This window comes from Phyllostomus discolor, chromosome 13 (assembly GCF_004126475.2).
Source record: "Phyllostomus discolor isolate MPI-MPIP mPhyDis1 chromosome 13, mPhyDis1.pri.v3, whole genome shotgun sequence".
NCBI lineage: Eukaryota > Metazoa > Chordata > Mammalia > Chiroptera > Phyllostomidae > Phyllostomus > Phyllostomus discolor.
The window spans coordinates 15409106-15431380 of NC_040915.2; the positions used below are offsets into that span (position 1 = coordinate 15409106).

At 41.1% G+C, this 22275-nt stretch overlaps 1 protein-coding gene across 5 annotated transcripts in view; it reads left to right on the forward strand.

The window, feature by feature from the left end:
• The window catches only part of ARHGAP26 (Rho GTPase activating protein 26), a 409289-nt gene that overhangs the window by 370604 nt on the left and 16410 nt on the right, over window positions 1-22275 (forward strand). For 3 of the 5 annotated variants that reach the window (XM_036014068.1, XM_036014069.1, XM_036014071.1), the window contains exons 21-22: window positions 17990-18100; window positions 18236-18265. The exons of 1 other annotated variant lie outside the window; for it this stretch is intronic. In XM_036014068.1, the coding sequence (XP_035869961.1) occupies window positions 17990-18100; window positions 18236-18265 (141 nt within the window). The remainder of the gene's footprint in view (window positions 1-17989; window positions 18101-18235; window positions 18266-22275) is intronic. One more of the 5 variants, XM_028527303.2, reaches the window with a different exon arrangement.

The following is a 22275-nucleotide window of genomic DNA, read 5'->3' on the forward strand; positions in this document are numbered from 1 at the left end:
GGCTTTGCTGTGCAGACACAAGTAACAGGGCTGTGCTAAGAGGGAAAATGATCCTAGGGTGAAAGCCCTAGAACTTGAGGCCTATTACTTTTTCTCTCTTTCCTTTTGGTTAAGTGATGGTGCTGTTTTTTTTCCTCATTTTCACTTCTGTTTGGATCAGGGTCTTAGGGTTTATAGATAGTTTAAGTACCAAGTCCTTAAGGCCAATTTTCCTTTTTAAAATAGAACCTTTTTTTTTTTTTTCAGGACAAGTCAAGCATATCCTAATCATAACAGTCACCGTTTAGTGGCCACTTACTGTATATTAAGCTTTCATATACTAAGTATATATGTGTGATTTCCTTCAATTCTCAGCAGTCCTACGAGGTATAGTTACTGTTAGTCATCCCTGTTTTAAGCAGGACAGGGAAATGAGGGACACGGAAATGTAGTTGCCCGAGACCACAGCCAATAAGTAGCAGAACCAGACTTCTGCATTTAACTGTTAATTCACTGCTTTTAAAAATATTGTTTTCATTTAGAAGTCTGTTTATCAAATATGGCAGATATTCTCTGAAAACAGATAACCCATGAAAATACTCTTTATTTTCTATTTAATGTGTATTTATGAGATCTTGGAACTGGGTTTTTACCTGTGTTCCAGGGCAATTCAGGCAAATCTCCTTTAAGTCAGCCTGCTTTGTTTGCCTCAGGCCCAGCCGGCCCCTTCCATCCACCAGGACTATAAGGTACGCGAGTCAGACACTTGTTAGGGAGCTGCAGAGGGAAGGCCAGAGGACTGCAGTGCGCCCAGACATTCAGAAGGGCTCCTGTTCTGGAGTCAGGCTACCTTGGGTCAGGCCCAGCACCACCACTTTTTGACTCAGAAAATGGTTCCACTTTTCTAGCTTTGCACTTAACCCTCTGCAAAATCAGGACAGCTCTTGAGAGGTTTCTGGGACGTCAGTGACAAAAAATGCTCAACCCAGAGCCTGGCATGCCATAAGCCCTCTGTACCAGTAGAAGCTGTTCCTTTAGGGGTGAGGCTTGGTGCTGTTGCTGCCTCTTGTCTCAGCAGAGTGGGGAGCTTGTTATGCCTTTAACACTGACTCTCCTTTCCCAGTTGCAAGAATGACCAGAGCCCTCAATTTTAAACCCAAAGTGGAAAAAGGAAACACTCCAACTCAAGGGAAGCTTTCCCAGTCTACTCCAGCTTAAACTGATCCCTCTGTTCTCAGAAGTCCTTTGGTTCTTTTGACCAAATCATAGATTAGCACATACTTTATTAATTCATTGGGTAAGAAGTTTCTACATATTAGCCAAGCCAAAAATAATGAGAAAATCCATGTGAATAAGTCAAAAATTTTAAAGGAACAAAATAATCAAACATGTTTTGCTCCTAAGCAACCCGTTGTGTTCACATTCCAAAGCTGACCTGGAACCCACAGAAACGAAGGATTGTGGCTCCCGTCTCTTCTTTGCTTATCAGAACCATGTGGCTGGGGTACAGTGGAAGTGGGGGCAGCATTTTAAAAATACAGATTTTTAGGCTTCAACCCATCCCGACTTCTTTAATTACTTGATGGTGTAAAGCCTTTTCATTTTGTAAAATACATTTTATTTCCTTACATTTTGGTAATTTGCTAAATTGTGATTTGCAATATTCTTCCCTTGGGGGGATTCTCCTTTCCTTTCCCGAGTTTCCTGAGAGAGTGGCAGAAAGCATAAGCCTGTGCAGAGTACCGTTGTGTCACTGTACACCTAGGTGACAGTAAGAAGGAGTAGCTGACAGAGACCTGGTGTAGACATTGGGGGATGGCATTTGTAGAAGGTGAATTCTTACATTTCATATGTGAGTGTATTTGAAAACATTGGTGATTTCTGAAGGGAACTGAATATCTTTGTAGGTGAATTGACATAAATATACCAACAAAAAGTTCAGAAATGTTATACCTCAAGTAGTGAAAGTCAGAGTGACCTAAGAAAAAGAAGGTGTAATGACTAGGATATTTAACCATGGACTTGGTCTGTAGAGACCTGGGGATGTGGCACCTCACACAAAAGAAGAGAAGTCTCTAGACTGTATTTGTTTGTTTGTGACTTACTGTAATTCCTTCTGAAAAGGAACAAACAACACATACTTTTTAAGGGCTCATAGAGGTGTTATTGAAAAGGCAAAAACATTTGTGTCCCCAAACAGAATGACTTTTTAGCTTTACCAGGAAACAATTTCTTACAGGAAAAGTATGGTTAGCTGTCACCAGCCACTACTGGGAATTCTGCTACCACCAGGCCAACATTTATTGATTTTCTTTCGATAGTTCTGTCCTTCAAAATAGGACCCTTTCCACTAAGTTTACACAGTATTCTAGGAAAAAGCTCAATGATTAAGCAAAAAGACTGTGAGGAGCTTAGGAGGAAATGGGCCTTGGTTTTTGTTTTGCAAACGGTTAAAATGAAAAGAAGCTCTGGCATTTAGGAAAAGGAGCCCTGAGCACTCTAGTTTGTTGAGGTCTCAGCTCAGATGTTACTCCTGAGGATGTGGGGCCCGTCCACAGAGTTCAGGTCACCTCCACCCACCTCCTCCCACTCAGGTGCTCGCTTCCTCATGGCCGAGCTTCATAGCTCTTAATACTTTGGTTTCTTTATAGTGCTTTGTACCACCTAAAATGATCTTCTTTAGTTTACTTGCCTATTGTCTCACACACACACACACACACACACCCCTGTTTTCTAAACTATCTTGATCACAATGATCAAAATACTATCAGAAAAGAAAAATATGTGAGACATACACCTCCAATATGTTTCTTGTTTTTATTGACTTATTTATAAAGTGTATAGTGACCTTACTAATTGTTATCTTATGCACATCAGAAAACACACATACAATACAAATCTTACAAGGAGCCGATTAAAAAATGCAAATAGACATTTTTTCCTCCACACAACCTGTGCTGTCACACCCTCCCTGCAGTTCACTGTACTTGATCGTAACCTTCCTGAGAGCAGGAGCCTCGCTTCCCTTCTTCCCGCTGTGTTCCCAATGTGTGCAGCAACACCTGCCATGTAGTAGGTGCACAGTAAACATTTGTTCTGTGTGTGTCGTCAACTAACAAGGTTAAGGCACTACTCACTCTGCCAGGCTCCAAATAGCTAAGGCCTCATTATATCTTTACAAGGTGAGAGGAGGGGGAAAAAAAAAAAAAACAACCTCTTGAGGGCCAGAATGCCTTCCTAATACAATATGTGCTGAATAAGGGATTTACTGTAATGATTCAAATCCTTCACTAAAGAGGTAATTACAACTTCCTCGATAAGCACAGGGCTCAGGCAGACAGCAGGTGGTTTCTAATTTCCCTTATAACAGATGGCACAAATAGACCAGCTTCTGAGGCTTTTTGAGGAAATTCAGTTTGCTCCTAAACAGCCTCAATTTTGTCCCGTGGTCCACAAATTCAAAAATATTTACTGTGTGGCCCTTTAAGACAAATTTTGCTGACCTGGAGAGCACTGAGGTCGTGATGACAAGTACTGTGTACAACAGGAGCACTGGGGCCATATTGTGAAAAAACCAGCTTGAGGAAAAAGTGGAAGTCATAAACTTACAATTTTGGGAACTCTCAGGGTGGATGTAACCTCGAGTACAATTGGATCCAGGAACCCAAATTGTTATTTTACTTGGCTCTTCTTTTCTTCTTAAAAAAAAAAAAAAAAAAGAAAGATTCACTTGCAGGCAGATGTTTGCCATGTAATGGGAAAAAGCTCTGCTTGCCTTAAGCCAGTTCATTTTAGGTTTTGTAGCCAGAAAGAAGAGTATTCATATACTTAGACACCATGAATGAATTGTGATCAATTACCTATTCATCCATGACCCTATCTATCGCTGTGGCCCTGGGGAGGAAGAGGTAGGTACTCAAAGTGGCCAGCCTGGATCACATGCCTGCTCCTAAAATGAAGTCAGTGGGATACTGGACCCATCTGCATCACTCAGGGTGGAAAAGAACTTCTGCAAATGAGCCAGAAGAAGGAGAGTGGGAAAACTGGTGGGCAGGAATAAACTGTAACAACATATCCTATTCTACCAGAGTAGAAAATTTATTGCACATTCAGTAGGTAATGGAGAGTTTATGAGCAGGAAACTGCTATTCATTCAACACCTATTTATTAAGCTATGTGTTTAGGAGCTACATGTAGTTATGATGTGCACAGGATGGACTGGAATGCTAAAAGGTAAAGAGACCAGGGTGGAGATTCTTATGTTAGTGTACACGTGAAGGCCTTGGTCTTCCTCCCAGGAGCAAGAGGGGAGGGCTGATGGGTTTATGATCAGATTTGCATTTGAAATGATCGTGAAAAATGTTGATTAAAGATTAAAGCATCTATGTTGAAAAACTTACTTACATTGTAAATTTACCTAGTAATGTGAAGCATGTCCAAAGTAATTTGGATCTACCTCAGATTTGGAAAACAATAGAAATTTTAATTTGGTGAGATCAGAATTAATGGTGTTTGGCTGTGTCAAGTTTCATTGACTTCTCAGTGGGTGTTTGGTTTTGGAGTACAAGAATTAAAGGAGAATATAAAAATCATTTTCCTTTGGTGTGTTTTCATTCACAGATGTTAAAACTCTTTTTTCCCCCCTGGAAAGGGTGACTTTGCTGGAAAATCATTTAAAGTTTTTTCCAGTCGAGTCAATAAGCTCTTCAGAACTAAATGAACAAGAGGTGAAAATCACTGTGAAGCCTGGTGAGACTGCATTCCTTTAGTGCGGCCTGAGCCAGCGATTGTAGAAGGCATCATGGTCTTGGGGTGAATGTGGGTTTCATGCATGGCCCCACGACAGAGCAGGGCCAGGCAGGGAAGATACAAATGGTGTAGAGAAGACGTTTGAGTAGGTCAAAATCAGATCAGAAACAATTTTCCATATATAGACTATTGAATAAACACTAGAATTAGAGGGAAGTCAGCTATTTACTTGGTGGAGGGGGAGTCAGGGACTGTGGGCGTTTTCATCAAAGTTCATCTTTCCTTATCTCTTTGCCTTTGGTGGCGTTCAGACCAAGTTTTGTCGATTTGTGGGAGTTTAACTTAATTGCCCTGGAGACTACCTTTAGCAGGGTGCTCTTTTCTACTGCTGACAGTTCTGAATATAGTGAAGTATTTTAGGTTCTTATTCAAGGAACCCCCTTCCCCTGGGGTTATTTTTAAGTTGAAGTATTTTGGGCCACCACTGCTAATTTTAGGTACTCCTTTGTTTTCAGCAGTGGACATTTAGGTTCTTATTGAATCATTTTCCCTCCTTTTCCTCCCCCTAGTCCAAACAGGAAATATCCCCTGAAAGCAGATGGTATAGAATAGTGTGCCAGATGGCCAATGACTTTGAGCCAGCGTTGTTATGTTGTTCAGCTTACTCATAGTGTGACATCAGAGATCTCCACTTCCCCATACCCAGGCGAAAGGAAGACATCATGGATACAATGTAGTAATTTGAACAAAAGAAAACTAGTCTCCAGAAAAGCCAACCTTATTTCACAGTGTGAGAGGAGCAGTATGAAAAAGTTATGCTTGCATGTGGAAGGTGTTCAATAAATATTTGTTGATTGTGTTTGAAAAAGAAGAGAAGCAGTGCAGACAGTTGGGAACTACCCACTGCATGACGCAACTCAAACCACAGAGGAGTGCAACAAAACCAAACTGCCGTTTTGCCCCCATTAGGCACCTTTCCTCTAGAGAATAAAAGTAGTCTTTGTATGATTAGGGAGATTATATTTTCTATTAACATGTACTGTTTTTTTTGGTTATAAATGTAACCTATTAACTGCAGAAAATGTGGAGAATATTTTAAAAGCACAAAGAATAAAAATTACCTTTCATCTCATCACCCAAAGAATGCTGTTAATATGTTGGCATACTTACTGTGCATAAGTATATTTTAAGATATGTTTGCAGACATTTTTTTGTGTGTGTGGGGGGGGGGTATATAAAGAGGCATGAGCCCTGGCTGGGTGGCTGAGATGACTCAGAGAAACTCGTTTTTCATTGCTCTGTGTGTGTCTGCAAATGACTATGAAAGCACCATGAGTATTAATTCTGGGGCTACCAGTAAATTTTAGCAAGTAGATAAATTCACAAATGCAGAATCTGCAAATATAAGGATCACCTGTATGCATCCCTACATGATATTATTTTATTATTTTGAGTCTGTATTTTTCCATTTTATTTTTTATTACTATTTTTTATTGTTGTTCAATTACAGGTGTCCCCACTTTCCCCCATTACTCTCCCCTTCCCTGCCCACTACTCACCTCCCACATTCAGTTCTCCTCCCCTTTGCTCAATGGTTTTAAGGGTCATTAATGTAGCTATAGTTCCTTTATTTTTGTTGTGGTAGAGAGTGCACCACTGTATTAAAATACTAAAACTACTTCTCTATTCTACTTTTGCTGACATCCTAGGTTTTCAGTTTTTGCTTTTACAAATAACTTGCTCCACATATTCTCATACATGTCTTCTGGCACACACATACACACTGTGCTCTAGGATATATGTCTGGAAACAGAACTGCTGGGTGATAGAGAATGAACGATATCTTCGCCTTCACTAGATAATGTTAGACTGTTGTCCAAAGTGGTTGTAACAATTTACATCCCTCCTCCAGCGAAGTATAAGAGTTCTAGATATTCCATATTGTGCAAGCACTTGGTATTTGCAGCATTTTGATGTTAACTATGTAGTCATTTCAGTAGGTGTGCAGGATCATCTCACTGTGGTTTTAATCTGTATTCCCTGCCTTACGGAAAGGTTGACCACCTTTTCTTTTGCATTTTCTCTTCTAAAGTTTTCCTGTTCAGTTCCTTGCCCATTTCCCACTAGGTTATCAGTCTTTTTCTTACTGATCAGTAGGAGTTCTTGTGTGGTTTGGTTATGAGCCCTTTGTTTACATATGTGTTGTAGGCTGCATTTTGCTCTCTTTTAACATGTTTTGATAAAAAAAACTTCTTAATTTCAATGTAGTTAAGGATATCAGTTTTTTTTACAATTAGTATGTTTTATGCCCTATTGGGTAAGTTCCCAGAATTATTCTCCTCTAAAACCTCTATTGTTTGCTTTGACGTTTAGATCTATAACCCACCTGGAAATCATTTGCTAGTTATGATTGAGATAGCCTCTATCTGATAGAGGGTCAAGTTTCAGTTTTTCCACACAGATATCCAGTTATCCTAGCACCATAGCTAGAGGAGTGCTTTCCACTATTATCATAAAATAATATAGGGTCATGATTTAAAAAATTCAAGCGGTATAAACAAACATGCAATTAAAAACAAAATGTCCAATGCATGCCTATGCACCCTGATCCCTATTTTCAATCCCCTGAGGCAGTTACATTAGACATTAGTTGTCTAAGTTACATTAGACATTAGTTACATTCTAACATTAGAATGGCAGCTTCAAGTTCTGCCTCAGGACAGCAGGAGATTGAGTCAAGTAGCACCATTGCTTTTCTTTTCTTTTTAAGTTACTGCAAATTAATTTGGCCTTGCAATATCTTCGTTATGTAGAGAATGACAGTTGTACTGCATTCAGCTTAAGATAGTTAGGATGTATTGGGGACTTCTCGGCAACAATTCAGATCTTTTGAAATAGCAAATGTTACCATGTAGGCTCTTTGTAGTGTTCCCAAAATGCTTCAGTGTCTCCTTACAAATAACTTTATCATTTGTGAAATTTTTTTTCATTGAAAGAGAGTAAATACATTTTATTTTAAGAACCAATTCTGATGTACCTGAAATGTGGTATTGCAAAAGATTGAGGGGCTATACTCTCAGGTGTAACAGGAAAGAATAATTCAATAGGTAGAATGCACCATGGAGCACAATAGAGGCATTTGTCCCATTTAACCTCACTGGTCCTTTCCATTGAGGTTTCTTCCTGTGCAATGAGCCATTGAACTTGGGACCCTTGTCCAGACCTCTTTAATTCTAGTTCAGAGTCTTTCTCCTCTACCTCATATTTCTTATTTCCACATGAGAAGGTTTGAATGATTGACTTGAGGAACCTTAACCATGACGGAGGCCCTATTCTCAGATTTTGAACTTTGTTTAAAGCATGAAATTATTTGCCATTACCACTACACTCCATCAGAGTTTTAAATTTATTTGAAATTTATACTTGAGGAAAAATTTTAAAGCTGGAAAACGGAATTGCTGCACATAAAAATTAGTTGAACGATTTTCAAAGCAAATAATTTAAAAACTAATTTAAAGTAATTGCGTGTAATTGCTAAGGCCTTAAGGGGATTTTACCAGCTCTTCTCATTAAAATAAAAATCGGGACTCTGATTGTCTGAATGAAAATGCATATGAAATTATGTTCGACGAGGGGAAACAATCGGTAAATAATGTGCACACCAGTACGAGTCAGAAAAGAATACAGAACAGTGCAACTTGGGGGCATGTGGGTTTTTCCCGTTGTGAAGTTGTGAGGCTCATGAAACCTCGGGAGGTTAGCGCCTGTATGGGATTTCTGTGTTGTGAAATCTTCAGTGGACACGCATAAAGAATGTATGTGTTCAAATTTTCAACAAATAAAATCGGTTTTCGTGTCATATACTCTAAATCACCACTGTCCAGTTTACCACTGTCCAGAAATGGGTCTTTTGGCCCTGTTTCTCTGGCTGAAGTGTGAGGTTCCTTTCCAAAGGGATATTTTCCAAAGAAGAATTCACTAACTTGGGATTATATGATGAGATAGGGCTTTACAGGTTTTCACAGAATTTCTCTTCTTTTTCATTATAGGGGGAAAGGAAAAAAAAACAAACAAAACAAACTGTCCTCCTTGGATTTAATAGCAGCATCCCTGGTTCAGGCCCAAATGGGAAGGAGGACTGAGGGGGCACTAAGGCCCCCCCTGGGGCAGTGATCCCATGGCCCAGCCTGGACTGGAGGCCCGTGCCTGGGAACCTGGGTTGCAGAACACAGTTCACTGCCTTGCAGAGAGATGCAAATGCCAGTTTTATGACTTCCCTACAGTGCACTGCTGGCACAAGACTCTTTGGTACCTCATCCTTTGTACTTAGCCCTATCTTTGAGAGTCCTAGACAAAGCTAACCATCCACCACTCCCAGTTGCTTTCGGAGCACCTGTACCATTTGACCAGGGGTCTCACATGCCCAGGATCCGTTTGTCTGTCTCTCTGTCCAACTGCCTGTCTCCTTCCCCATACCACCTTCTTGGCAGAATGCCCTTTGGAAAATTAACATTGCTTCCAGATGGAAACAGAACATAGGAAGGGAATTATATTCATTTTTATATCATTGGAAGTGCAGGGAAAGAGAAAAATCTGAGGTAACCTTTATAAACTGGAAAAAAGGTCCATTTAATTTTTTTTTTAATGATAATGCTCCATGCTGGTGGGGCTATGGCGTTAGGGCAGGGGCCACCCCTACATACTGTTAGTGGAAATGTAATTCAGTAGAACTTGTCTGAAAAGCTGTTTGCTAGGATGTACCAGGACTCGAAAAAAAAAAAAAAAAGACCTCCTAGCCTTTGACCCACTAATTTAACATTCAGGAATTTATGCTAAGGAAACAGTTGGAAACACAGGCAGTGATCCTCAGCAAGGATGTAGGTTGCAGCACTATTTATAATAGCTAAAGGGAGATAATAATCTGAGTGTACACAGTACACACAGTAAGAGAATTGTTATGTAAATCAAGGTATATATCCTATAACGAATACCCTGTAGTATTAAAAACTGTGATATTAAAGGCTATTTAATACCATTAGAAAATCTTTATTAAGTGAAAAAGGCTTGTAACTATGTACAAAATGGGGCAAAAGTAGGTTTACAGTTGTGAATATGTGAAACACAGTTTATTCTTGATTATCTGTTAATTATTATACCATTTTCCATATAGACAACCCTAAACTGACTTGCCTGACCCTATATGTAGTATTGTCCCTCCCCCCCAGAAGTGAGGAAATATGCCAAGGTGTTAACAGTGATTATCAGGGGTATAAACTATGAATTTATTACTTGTTTTTTGGTATTTTCCAGTTGTCTAAAAGGCCAGCTGTAATTTTGAGCGTCAAAATTTAAAAAGATTTGCTTTCTTCTTAAAGGTCATCTTAACTGTTCAGCCTGCAGCAGCTCAGATTTCAACTGTTGTGGTGTGGAGACCAAAGAGGGGAGGGTCTGCCACATCCACCATCAGACCGGGAGCGTGGAGGGCAGCCCTGTCCACAGTACGGCAGGCACGCCCTGCTGGTCCAGCTGCCATTCCGTCGCTCGAGTGAGTCACCACAGAAGGGTGTCAGGCTCATGATATTGCTTGAACTGTCAGCCACAGCCCAGCATGCTGCCAGGCCTTTGAGCCTTATCTTCCTAAACCATTATCTCTGCACTGTCCAATGAATGTCAGAGGGATTGACCGGGACCTTTGAGGACACTGTGGGCCAGCAGACTAGAGTTGATGCAAGCCTTCCATTTGAATCCAGATCAGACAAGCTGCTACAGTTGGGCCTTGATATGGGGGCCTGAAGGGACCCCAGGAATATTTAGGGTAGAAAGTGTGGTGGGGTGTTCAGCTCAGATACTCCCTCCCAGCTGGTCCCTGAGAGAGCTGCAGAGAGACCTTCAGGGGTCATCTGCTAAGATTTTAGTTATAAAATAATTTTCTCTTATCCTGTATCTTTGGCCTCATTAGTGGGAGAAGAGTTTGAGAATTTGATATTGGAGGTTTCAGAGCCAATAGGAGAGCTGACCATTTTTTGTTTGGGGCATTTTAGGGGTGCTGTTGTCAGTTTTAAGTAACCTCTCGCCAGACACTTCTGGAGTGAAAGGATAATATAAGATAATACAGAGAGTCTCGGGCCATTCTCATTCCCGTGCACTTTACTGCCCACCTTTGTGTTATCTGAGTTGCATCACAGCTAAAATACAATGTTCTCTGTTCCATGGAGGAGCATTTATGTTTATAGTCATTCTGCTGCTACAAGCATCGATCGCTGTGGTGTATAAAAATGGCCCATGGTATTGTTGATAGTGAGTTTTCTTGATGTGGCTCTGAGGCACAAATAAACAAAAGGCATAATTCCATCAGTAGTTTAAAAAATCATAAAAGTACCATGGGGAATGCATTTTATTGTTATACTAAAACATGGTGGTCATAAATTTTAAATTGTGGTCATTTTATAGCAACTAAATGTTGTTGCTATGACTAAATGGAAACAAGTGAAATTCTGTTAGTTGTCACAAATCACAGTTAATACTGTGGCAACTGACATGAGGATTGAAAAGTAAATATCTATAATCTGTATGAATACTCTGCATTCTGGCCACACTCCAGATAATTTCAGTACGTATGACTGGCCAAGAACCACTTAGATATCCAAGGATGTGAGAAAACATTTAGAACCCACATTGTTCCCAACCATGCCTTTAGCCAAAGGCATTATTCTTGATACAGATGAGATTGGGAACTGGGGTGTTTCCTACTTAAAAAGCCACTAAAAAGAAAACAAAATCCTCAAAAAAAATCCCAAGGACTTTTTCACTGTCCTGTGCTGACCACTGAGCTGCAGTTCGGAAGTCATCACCAGGGCATTGGTGCCTGCTAGGTCATCATCTAGCGGGGCTGGTTGTGGTGAGAAAACTGAGACGGTTAGTCCTTTCTTACCAGCTACAACTGTGAAAGACGCTGAGGACTGCACATTTGCAGTGAGGGCACACTTTCTCCCAGGACTACGGGCAAAGTCAAGGGGGAGCAGGTATTGAAAAAGGAATAGAGTAACTCATCCCTTAGCTGAGAAATCTCAGTATCTTATATTACACTTATTCTTTGTTTGTTTGTTTGTTTCCAAAAAAATGGTTTTAATATTTTTTTAATTTTACTTGCATTTATTGGAGTGACATTGGTTAATCACATTACATAGGTTTCAGGTGTATAATTCTGTAATACATAACCTGTGTATTGTATTGTGTGTTCACCACCTCAAGTCAAGTCTCCTTGATCACCATTTATCCCCCTTTATCCTCTTCTAGCCCCCTCTTCCCTCTGCTAATCACCATATTGTTATCTGTGTCTGCTGTCAGTTTGTTCTCTATCTGTGAGTCTGTTTCTATTTTGCATGTTAGTTTCTTTTGTTTGTTAGATTCCACATGCGTGAAATAATATGGTACTTGTCTTTCTCTGACTGGCTTATCTCACTTAGCATAATGCTCTCCAGGTCCCAATAGTATTCCATTGTGTAAATATACCACAGTTCTTTATCCACTCATCTAATGATAGACGCTTGGGCTGCTTCCAAATCTTGGTGATTGTAAATAGTGCTGCAATGAACGTAGGGGTGCTTATAATCTTTTGAATTAGTGTTTCAGGCTTCTTGGGATATATTCCTAGAGGTGGAATCACTGGGTCATAAGACAGTTCCATCTTTAATTTTTTGAGGAAACTCCATACTGCTTCCCCCAGTGGCTGCACCAGCCTGCATTCCCACCAACAGTGCATAAAGGTTCCCTTTTCTCCAGATCCTCACCAACACTTGTTGTTTGTTGATTTATTGAAGATAGCCATTCTGACAGATGTGAGGTGGTATCTCATTGTGGTTTTATTTGTGTTTCTCTGATGATTAGGGACATTGAGCATCTTTTCATGTGTATTGATCATCTCTATGTCCTCTTTTAGGAGGTATGTCTATTTAGGTTTTCTGCCCATTTTTTTTGATTAGGTTGTTTGGGTTTTTTCAATGTTGAGTTTTGTGAGTTCTTTATAAATTTTGGATATTTACCCTCTCATCAGATGTATCATTGGCAAATATGTTCTCTCATTCATTGGCTTATTTTTTCATTTTATTGATGGTTTCCTTCACTGTGCAAAAACTTTTTAGTTTGATGTAGTCCCATTTGCTTATTTTTTCTTTTATTTCCCTTGCCCAAGGATATATATCAGAACAGATAGGTTTCAAGAAATGTCTGAAATTTTACCACCTATGTTTTCTTCTAGGATTTTTATAGTTTCTTTTTTTTTTTAATATATACTTTATTGATTATGCTATTACAGTTGTCCCATTTCCCTCCTTCTCTCCCCTCCACCCTGTACCCCCCTCCCACCCACATTTCCCCCTTTAGTTCATGTCCATGTGTCATACTATTGAGTTCTTTAGTTTCTACATTTCCCGTACTATTCTTGCCCTCCCCCTATCTATTTTCAACCTACATTCTATGCTACTTATTCTCTATACCTTTTCCCCCTCTCTCCTCCTCCCACCCCCCTGCTGCTAACCCTCCATGTGTCCTCCATTTCTGTGGTTCTGTTCCTGTTCTAATTGTTTACTTAGTTTCTTTTGGTTTTGCTTTAGGTGTGGTTGTTAATATTTGTGAGTTTGCTGTCCTTTTACTATACATGCCTTTTCTTTATCTTCTTTTCTTAGATAAGTCCCTTTAGCATTTCATAAAATAAGGGCTTGGTGATGATGAACTCCTTTAACTTGACCTTATCTGAGAAGCACTTTATCTGCCCTTCCATTCTAAATGAGAGCTTTGCTGGATAGAGCAATCTGGGATGTAGGTCCTTGTCTTTCATGACTTGGAATATTTCTTTCCAGCCCCTTCTTGCCTGTAAGGTCTCTTTGGAGAAATCAGCTGACAGTCTGATGGGAACTCCTTTGTAGGTGACTGTCCCCTTATCTCTTGCTGCTTCTAGGATTCTCTCCTTCGTTTTTACCTTGGCTAATGTAATTATGATGTGCCTTGGTGTGTTTCTTCTTGGGTCCAACTTCTTTGGGGCTCTCTGAGCTTCTTGGATTTCTTGGAAGACTGTTCCCTTTGCCAGATTGGGGAAGTTCTCCTCTATTATTTGTTCAAATACGTGCTCAATCTGTTGCTTTTCCCCTTCTGATTCTGGTACCCCTATAATTCGGATATTGGAACGTTTAAAGGTGTCTTGGATGCTCTTAATCTTTTCCTCAATTTTTTGAATTCTTATTTCATCATGCTTTCCTGCTTGGTTGATTCTGTCTTCCTTCTGGTCCACTGTATTGTTTTGAGACTCATATTCCTTCCTTTCACTATTGGCTCTCCTCCGCGTGTCTTCCTGCATCTGTTTATGGTAATCTGCATTCTTTCATCTAAATTTCGTCCAAAATCCACCAGTTCCGTGAGCTTTCTGATCACCAGTGTTTTGAACTGCGCATCTGATAGATTGGCTAATTCTTGGTCGCTCAAAAGGATGAGTCCTGGGGGACTGATCTGCTCTGTTGAAAACATTTTTTTTTTTTTCCCCTCGTCTCTCCTTTTTTTTTTCCAGTCTGGTTGCTCTTGTTACGGTGGGGGGAGGAGCCTTAGGTGCTCACCGGGGCTGGGCACCCCAGTCGCTAGATTGTGACGTTATATGGGGGGGGGGGGGGGGGCGGGGCGGGAGAAAACAATGGCGGTAGTTCCGTTCCCCTGGACTCAGACCCTTGTCTGGGCTTCTGGGCCGCGAGTTCTGCCCTGGTCCACAATCGCTACCCCTCTGGGTCTGCCAGCCGCAGCTTGCGTACTCAGGGATCACCGCTGCCTTCTTGCGCGCCCGATGGCTTTTGCGCCGATTTCGCGCCAAACCTTCCCCCGACCTCCGCGCGCCGCCGAGCCAGCCCCGCGCCCGCCGGCTCGTCTTCTCCTACCAGTCTGGATGAACGCGTCTACTTCAACTTCTTGGCTGCCCGACTTCCATTCAGATAAATCCTCTGCCGGATCTGGGTGTTATTCTGATAGTAAATTATTGTTGTAAATTATTGGTTTTCTAATCTTGGTTGTACGAGGAGATATGGTGCGTCCACCTATTCCTCCATCTTGCCGGAAGTCAGACAGGGATTTTTATAGTTTCAAGTCTCACATTGAAGTCTTTAATCCATTTGAGTTTATTCTTGTCTGTGGTCTGGTTTCGTCCTTTTTTACATGTGTCTGTCCCATTTTCCCCACACCATATATTGAATAGACGATCTTTACCCCATTGTATGTTTCTGCCTCCCTTGTCAAATATCAATTGACCATTAAGGTGTGGATTTATTTATAGGCTCCCTATTCTGTTGCACTCATCTGTATATGTCTATTTTTATGCCCATATCATGCTGTTTTCTTTACTAGGGCCTTGTAGTTTGATCTCAGGTAGCATGATTCCTCCAACTTTGTTCTTTCTCATGATTGCTGTGGCTATTTAGAGACTTGTGTGGTCCATATAACTTTTTGAAATACTTGTGCTAGTTCTGTGAAATATGCCATTAGTCTCTTGATAGGACCTGACTGACTATAGATTGCTTTGGATAGTATGGACATTTTGATGATGTTAATTCTCCTTATTCATGAACACTGTATATGCTTCCACTTATTAGTATCTTTTTTAATTTCTTAGTTTCTCTTTCTGATAGTTCATTATCTGTGTATAAAAATGCAACCAAGTTCTAGATATTTATTTTGTATCCTGCTACTTCACTGAATTCATTTATCAGTTCTAGTAGGTTTTTGGTGGAATCTTTAGGGTTCTTTTTATACAGTCTCTTGCCCTCTGCAAATACTGACAGTTTTACTTCTTCCTCTCCAATTTGGATGCTTTTTACTTTTTCTTCTTGTCTGATTGCTGTGTTGCGTCTAGGACTTCCAGTACTATGTTGAATAAGAGAGGTGAAAGTGAACATCCCTGTCTTGTTCCCAATCTTAAGGGGGGCGTTTGTAGCTTTTGCCCATTGAGTATGATGTTAGCTCTGGGTTCATCATATATGGCCTTTATTATTATATTGAGGTATGTTCACTCTATTTCCACTTTGCTGAGACTTTTTATCATAAATGAGTGTTAGATTTTATCAAATGCTTTTTCTGCATTTATTGATATGATCGTGTGTTTTTATGCTTTATTTTGTTTATGTGCTGTATCACATTAATTGATTTATGAATATTGTACCATCCCCAGAATAAATCCCACATGATCATGGCATATATTTTTAATGTCTTGCTGGATCTGATTTGCTAATATTTTGTTGAGGATTTTAGCATCTGCAGTTGTTTTTTTTAAACAATTTGTCAAATAAATTGTATGCTCTTGCAGTTAGGAACCTTGGCAAATGCTAAGTTGTATTTTACTTATTGTTTTGATCATAATAGTACTCTATAACTAGTCTTTGCTGGATTAATGGGGAAAAGGAGGGAAAAGACCATGCTCTTTGAATTTAATTATTTCTGTTGTATGGATTCTACCTGCTGCTGCATGAATCTACTGACAGAAGACTGGAGACAGGACTGGAGACTTTGTTGGAATTTACATTGTGTTGAGTCTTGAGTCTGTTGCTGCATTCCCATTTTCCCTTGAAAATGTGGTAGGCACCTAAAGGAACGTCACAGCTCAGTGGTTAAGAAGGCTTCTAATGCTGTGGTTGGGTCTGTGAAGAAGCTTGGCAGAGCATCAAGAAACAGAGCTAGTCCTATTACTCCAGAGGCTTGGAGTCATGGCTTGGGGTCTAAGCCTTGGTCTCATCATTTACAAGCTGGGTATCTTTAGGCAAACTCCAAATTGGCCCAAGTTTCCCAATCTGTGAAATGGTAATTATAATAATGTCTCTTGACTCATTGAGTAAGTTAAACAAGATTCATTAATTCACTTACTCAATAATTATTTATTGAATATCTGCAGACACTCTTTGAGGCTTTGAAAATATAGCTATAAACAAAATGGACAAAAATCCATGCCTCACAGAATTTATATTCTAGAGATGTATATATAATGGCATTCAATAAATGTTTTATTCAATTAGTCAGAGGCTCTCTGATGTACTAACACAATGGGTTTTTACTGTATATTGCTACAGGAATTTGTTACAACTATAGGTAATTAGGGCCATAATTGGGTTTCATGTCTGGATTAAGTAGTTCCCTTTAAATAGGACATTTATGTGTTCTTGCTAAATCCCACTCTGTTTAGAAAGTTTGTTCCCTAGATTGTATTGCTGTCATTTTCACCGCTGTAAAATGCTTGAACCAAACAGTCCAGCCATTGGCTGAAGCTCAGGGGCTGCAGGTGGTGGTGTGGCCAGGTGGTTCTCACATTGTTTTCTCAGTCATTAGTGTTTGCACTATCTGTGACTCAATGCGATTTTGCAGAGTTGCTAAGATGTTTGTTTGTTTGTGTAATTTGTGGGGATATGTCAAAGTGCAAGCACGACCAATTAAAATCAAACCATATTTTAGTGCGTAAATTTCAACCTTTCCTCTCCAAACTTTTGGTCAGCCATCAATCAGAAAACAAAATTTAAGATTGAAGGTTTCCATTCCTCCTTTTATTTATTATTTTTCACTGCCTCCCATCTGGGGTTTTTCTTTGAGCATCAGCATGCCCAGAATCTACGAAAAGAGAAAGAGCAGACCTGGAAAGCAAAACCCAGAGGAACGGCACGCTGCCCTTAATTGCAGGCCCTCCCTGTCATTTTTCTAATGCAGTACTGCTCTGGGTCTCTAATGGCACACAGCCCATTTAGTTAAAAATGTAAACAGGAAATTGTTTTCTGGCTGAACAGCCTGTGGGGCCCGGAAAAATGGTCATTTTTGCTGAGACACGACTTTTAAAACATTCACACAGTAGTGGAAGGCGAATGCTGATTATAAGCTAGTCCTGCCCAGAGACAGAGGCCCATGTTAGGATATGGGTATGGGAACTCACGTATTTGGGTTCAGGGCATTTATCACCGATGGCCGAAGGCATGAAAGGCACAACTGATGAAGCTCCCATGCCCTAGAAAGCAGCTGTTCTGCAAGGCAAGGAGGCACATTAATGCTCCAAGGAGTTACAGAACAGGCTTTCGTTGGAAGACGCGGAGGTTTGGTCTGGAGAAATGGGACTTGGCACTGACGACGCCACCTGTGTCTCAGTGCTGCTCTAGTCTGCTCCAGCTCCCCATCATGTGGCCTTCCGTGAACCTCCTGTGCTCCCACTGTGGTTTCCCTGTGTGCTGATGAGTTTTCTGGTTGTTATGTCTTGCAGCCCCCCGAATCCAAGCCCAACTTCACCCCTCTCGCCATCTTGGCCCATGTTCTCGGCGCCATCCAGCCCTATGCCCACCTCATCCACGTCCAGCGACTCATCCCCCATCAGGTCTGTTGCAGGGTTTGTTTGATTTTCTGTTGCTGCTGTTGTTCTCTCATTGGCTTGGTCCTCTCTTCATGCAGTGTTCAGCCTCCTCGTCAACTTTGTTCCCTGCCATCCAAACCTGCACTTGCTTTTTGACAGGCCAGAAGAAGCAGTTCATGAAGACTCCAGGTAAAATCACGGATGATGACCAATCCAGTCCTGTTTATCCAAAGCCAGTCAGGGACAGCGGGTGGCCAGCCTCTGCTCTCCCGTGATTCCAGCCTAAGAGCCAAAGCTGGGAGGGACCATTTGCATGAACCCAGCCTTGCATTTTCCACACCCTTCTGAACCCTTCCTTAAGTTTGAATTAATAATCTGTGATACCTGGTGTTTGGGGAAAGAGCACCTCCTAAATGAGCTCCTATTTAGCTCTCTGTGCTTTGGTATGAGATAATGTCAGAGTGATCAGTGCCAAGACGTGCACTGGCCTTTCCTTCCCTCATTTTAATCAGATAGCATCAGGAAACATTTACTTGTGGAGCTGGGCTGTCGACCATGAGCACTGACACCTAGGTACTGAGACCAGACCACTGGGGAAGAGATGAATGTAACACAGAATAAGGGATCAAGATATGAAGTGATTTTTCTTTAAATTGTTCATGGCCATGTCCTTCCCTCCATGCACTCCCAGGAATCATCAGTGCTCCCAGCCTGCTTCTGTCTCCATGTGTCATGAACCCTTAGCTCCCATGGGAACAGGCAGCACCTCTTTCTGAGGGTTGGCCTAGTTCCTCTCCCCAAGGAGCATACTGTAGTGTTCCCTGCTCTGATGATGTCCAGACTTCATTCTTTGCACTTGAGTTCTTTGGAGAAAAGAGGCTGTTTAAATTCTGGAAATTAATTGTTAGTTAGTTAATTAATTAAGAACCTCTGCTATACAGGTCTGCAGCATGTATTTCTCTCACTTAGTCTCTGCTTTCAGACAACCAAAATGTAGAGCCCAGTTATACCCATCATAAGCAGTTTTGGCCTTGGCAGTATTTTCTCATTCATCTTTTTCTCCTACCTGGTTTTTGACTAAGGGGCAGGTCCAGCAGAAAGACTTAAATAATTTGTAAAGCTGAGCCTCATTTTTTAAAAAATAGAAAATCCTGTGCTATTTATATAATGTGTATATATTATTTTATTCTCCTCTATACACTTTTATATCTACCATTTCATTCTTTCCTTATATGAGAATGAGAGGAGAAATGGTCTGAACTAAGGCACAGCGAGGCGGCTTGTACACAGTCACATGACTATAAACTAGAGCCAGTCTAGAATTCAGGACTTCTTGCCCTCAACCCACTCTTTCCTCCAAACACATGGGTGTCCCCACACTCAAGTTTGCGTGCAGCTTTCAGCCCCAGAGCCTGGCCTGCTCTTCTGCGTTTTCTATCTAGTTTTGTCCCAGAATATGAAAAAGATACCTTTTCAGTGTATCCTTTTATCCTCACCCTGGAAATAAGGTAAAAAATCAAATCCTGTTTCCGTAATACTCAGGTTATTTCCTAATTATTTCTTAAACATATTTAGGTCCTTTGGGAGATATTAACTTTCTTGGGCACTAGATGTGGCATTGATTGTTCTGGTTAGATCACTGATTGTCCATGAGGACCCTAACCAGAGCAAACCACAGTGACCAGAGACAGTCACCTTCCAAAGTGCCTCCCTCACTCATACCAGAGATTTGGTCATTAGAAGACTGTGGCTCATTTATTTTGATTAAAAGGGAGTAAAATCTTCAAGACATTAGCCCCTTGGACAGAATGAGCTAGGGAGCTCAGTCAGCTAAAAACCTGAAATGTACTCTTTGCTTTGAGAATATTCACTTTTTTGTGTCTCTGAGCTTTGGGGCCCTGTTGCCTCTGCAGTATCTCCACCTCTCCACTCCCTTCCACCTCCCAAGACATTTTCAGATTTTTTTTCTTCAGCTACTCCTTTCCTCTCCTGAGGAATTTCCAGATTGGCAGAGGGAGGTGGCAGTAGAATCTGCTCACCTGCTATGTTTGGGGTCCTGGGTACTCAGTACTGCCTCCTCTGACCATTGTTAGAACAGCACCATTTGAAAATGCTCTTCCACAACCATTTAGGAAGCTGCCATTTTGAAAATATGCAAGACTGAGTAGGGCTTGCAATTGGCTGTCACTAAGCTAAATATGCATGCCAAGGTGAGCATAGATGTCGACAGTACTGGGGGAGCTAGCCCATTACAGCTCGCCAACAAAGAGGGCTAAAATCCCATAACTGCTGTTGCAGTAGACAGCCAAGATGTGGGGGCATATACCTGCTATTCAGGTCCAGTGAGGCCTTCTCCCAAATCTGCTTCCAGAATATGAACTTCAATTTCCTTTTCTAGACAGAGTAGTTAAAAATGAGTACTTAATTGTACCTAATGAATGGTCTCATGAACTTCTACATAATGCCTCCTCTGGAAATGGCTTCCTCCCCCTTCTTCAAAGCTACTTTAGTGCTTATTAGTTCAAGCTCAGAAATGAAGATGCCTTTCACAGCACATCAGAGAAAGGGTACTAGAGGAACACCCCCTTCACATTTCCCTTTCCTTTCACTCAGACCCCCATAAAAGCTCCTAGCCCCAGACCCATCACTTGCATTTGCACAGGGGCCCCTGGAAATGTTGCCTAAATGATCAAGCCCTTGCTGCCTGCCAATCTATCTGGCCCCACCTCCCTGCTGTGCCATACAATGGAGAGTGGGTCATCATTTTGTTAGGCTTGCAAGGGCATTTGAGGGAACCTCCTCTGAGTGCTTTCCTGGCCTTGTGCCATGCTCAGAGGCGAAAATTAAAAGTGAACTAGCAAAAGCTTCCAAACTTGTTCATGCCCTTGAAGGCCCAGCTGAGGTCTGAAGGGCACTGTCATAGGAGCAGCTGAAGGCATCCCAGGCTCTCTGTGTCCAGTGCTGAGAGGCACTGCAGAGAAAAGGGAGGCAGGGAGCCAAAGAACCAAAGATGCTTGGTGGGGATATTTTATTTTTTCAGTCAGAGCCAAAGCCTACAAACACAGCCTCTGTGCCAACAGGAGCTGTTTGGGTAGGAACCCTACCTAAAGCAAACTGCTCAAGACTTTTGAGGCGGGAGTATGGCATGGAACACTGAGCCTGTTGGGCTGACAGACTTTATAAAAATATAAGACTCTTCCCTGGGTAGCGTTGCCAGATTTAGCAAATAAAAATACAGAATACCCCATTACATTTGAATTGTAGATAAACAAAAGATTTTTTTTTTAGTGTAAGCATGTATGTCTCATGTAATATTTGGGACATACTTACACTAATAAAGTATTCCTTGTTGATCTGAAATTCAAATTTGACTAGGTGTCTTACATTTTATTTGGCAGGCCTACTCATGGGGAATGGAGGTGGTCCCTTTAAAAAGTACCCTTCTGCTATCCCTCCCATTTTTGTGCACATCCTAAGGGCCTGGGAGGAGGTTGCAGGAGAAGAGACCCTCTCTTAGGCTATCGCCTGTCAATTTGAGAGAAGAACAAGGCCCTTTCCTGACCTTTGTTTTTATTTTTATCATACTATTTCATTGTCACTTCATTATTCAATTCCAAAAACCTGATATTAGTGGAAAATTACTCCTCTTGAATGATAATCTTGAGCACCATTCCCTCTGCTTTCTTCCTGCCAGATATCCCAGTTGGTTTCCCTGGCTTGCCCCTATTTTGTCCCATTCACTTTATTTAATGAGGTTAATAAGTAACCTCCATGAAAATCCAGCAGGAGGAGCCTTGCCTCAGGTGACCTTTCCCTCACCTTTTATTTCCCTGTATGCAGTCTCTTTGCTCTCTCTTCACCTACTCTGCCCTGTCCTCAAGGGACAGTGACCTGGCTAATCTAATGTTAACTGGGTTCTCTTTCCACCTCCCATGTCATGACGGGCTCTACTTACCTGTCAGTATGGGGTTTTGGTGGTTAGCACATTTCACAGCCAGGTGACTTCTGTCTGCTCCCCACTTCCTCAAAAAAAAAAAAAAATTAAAAGACAATGAAAACTTTTTTTCCTCCCTGGAAAGTTGCACGTTGGATATTTGGCCATTGCTGGCCAATACACAGACTTGGTTTGGTTATTCACAGGTGTGCTCCTTGTCCTGAACTTTATTCTGACTTTAAGGATAACCACACTGGAAGGGCTG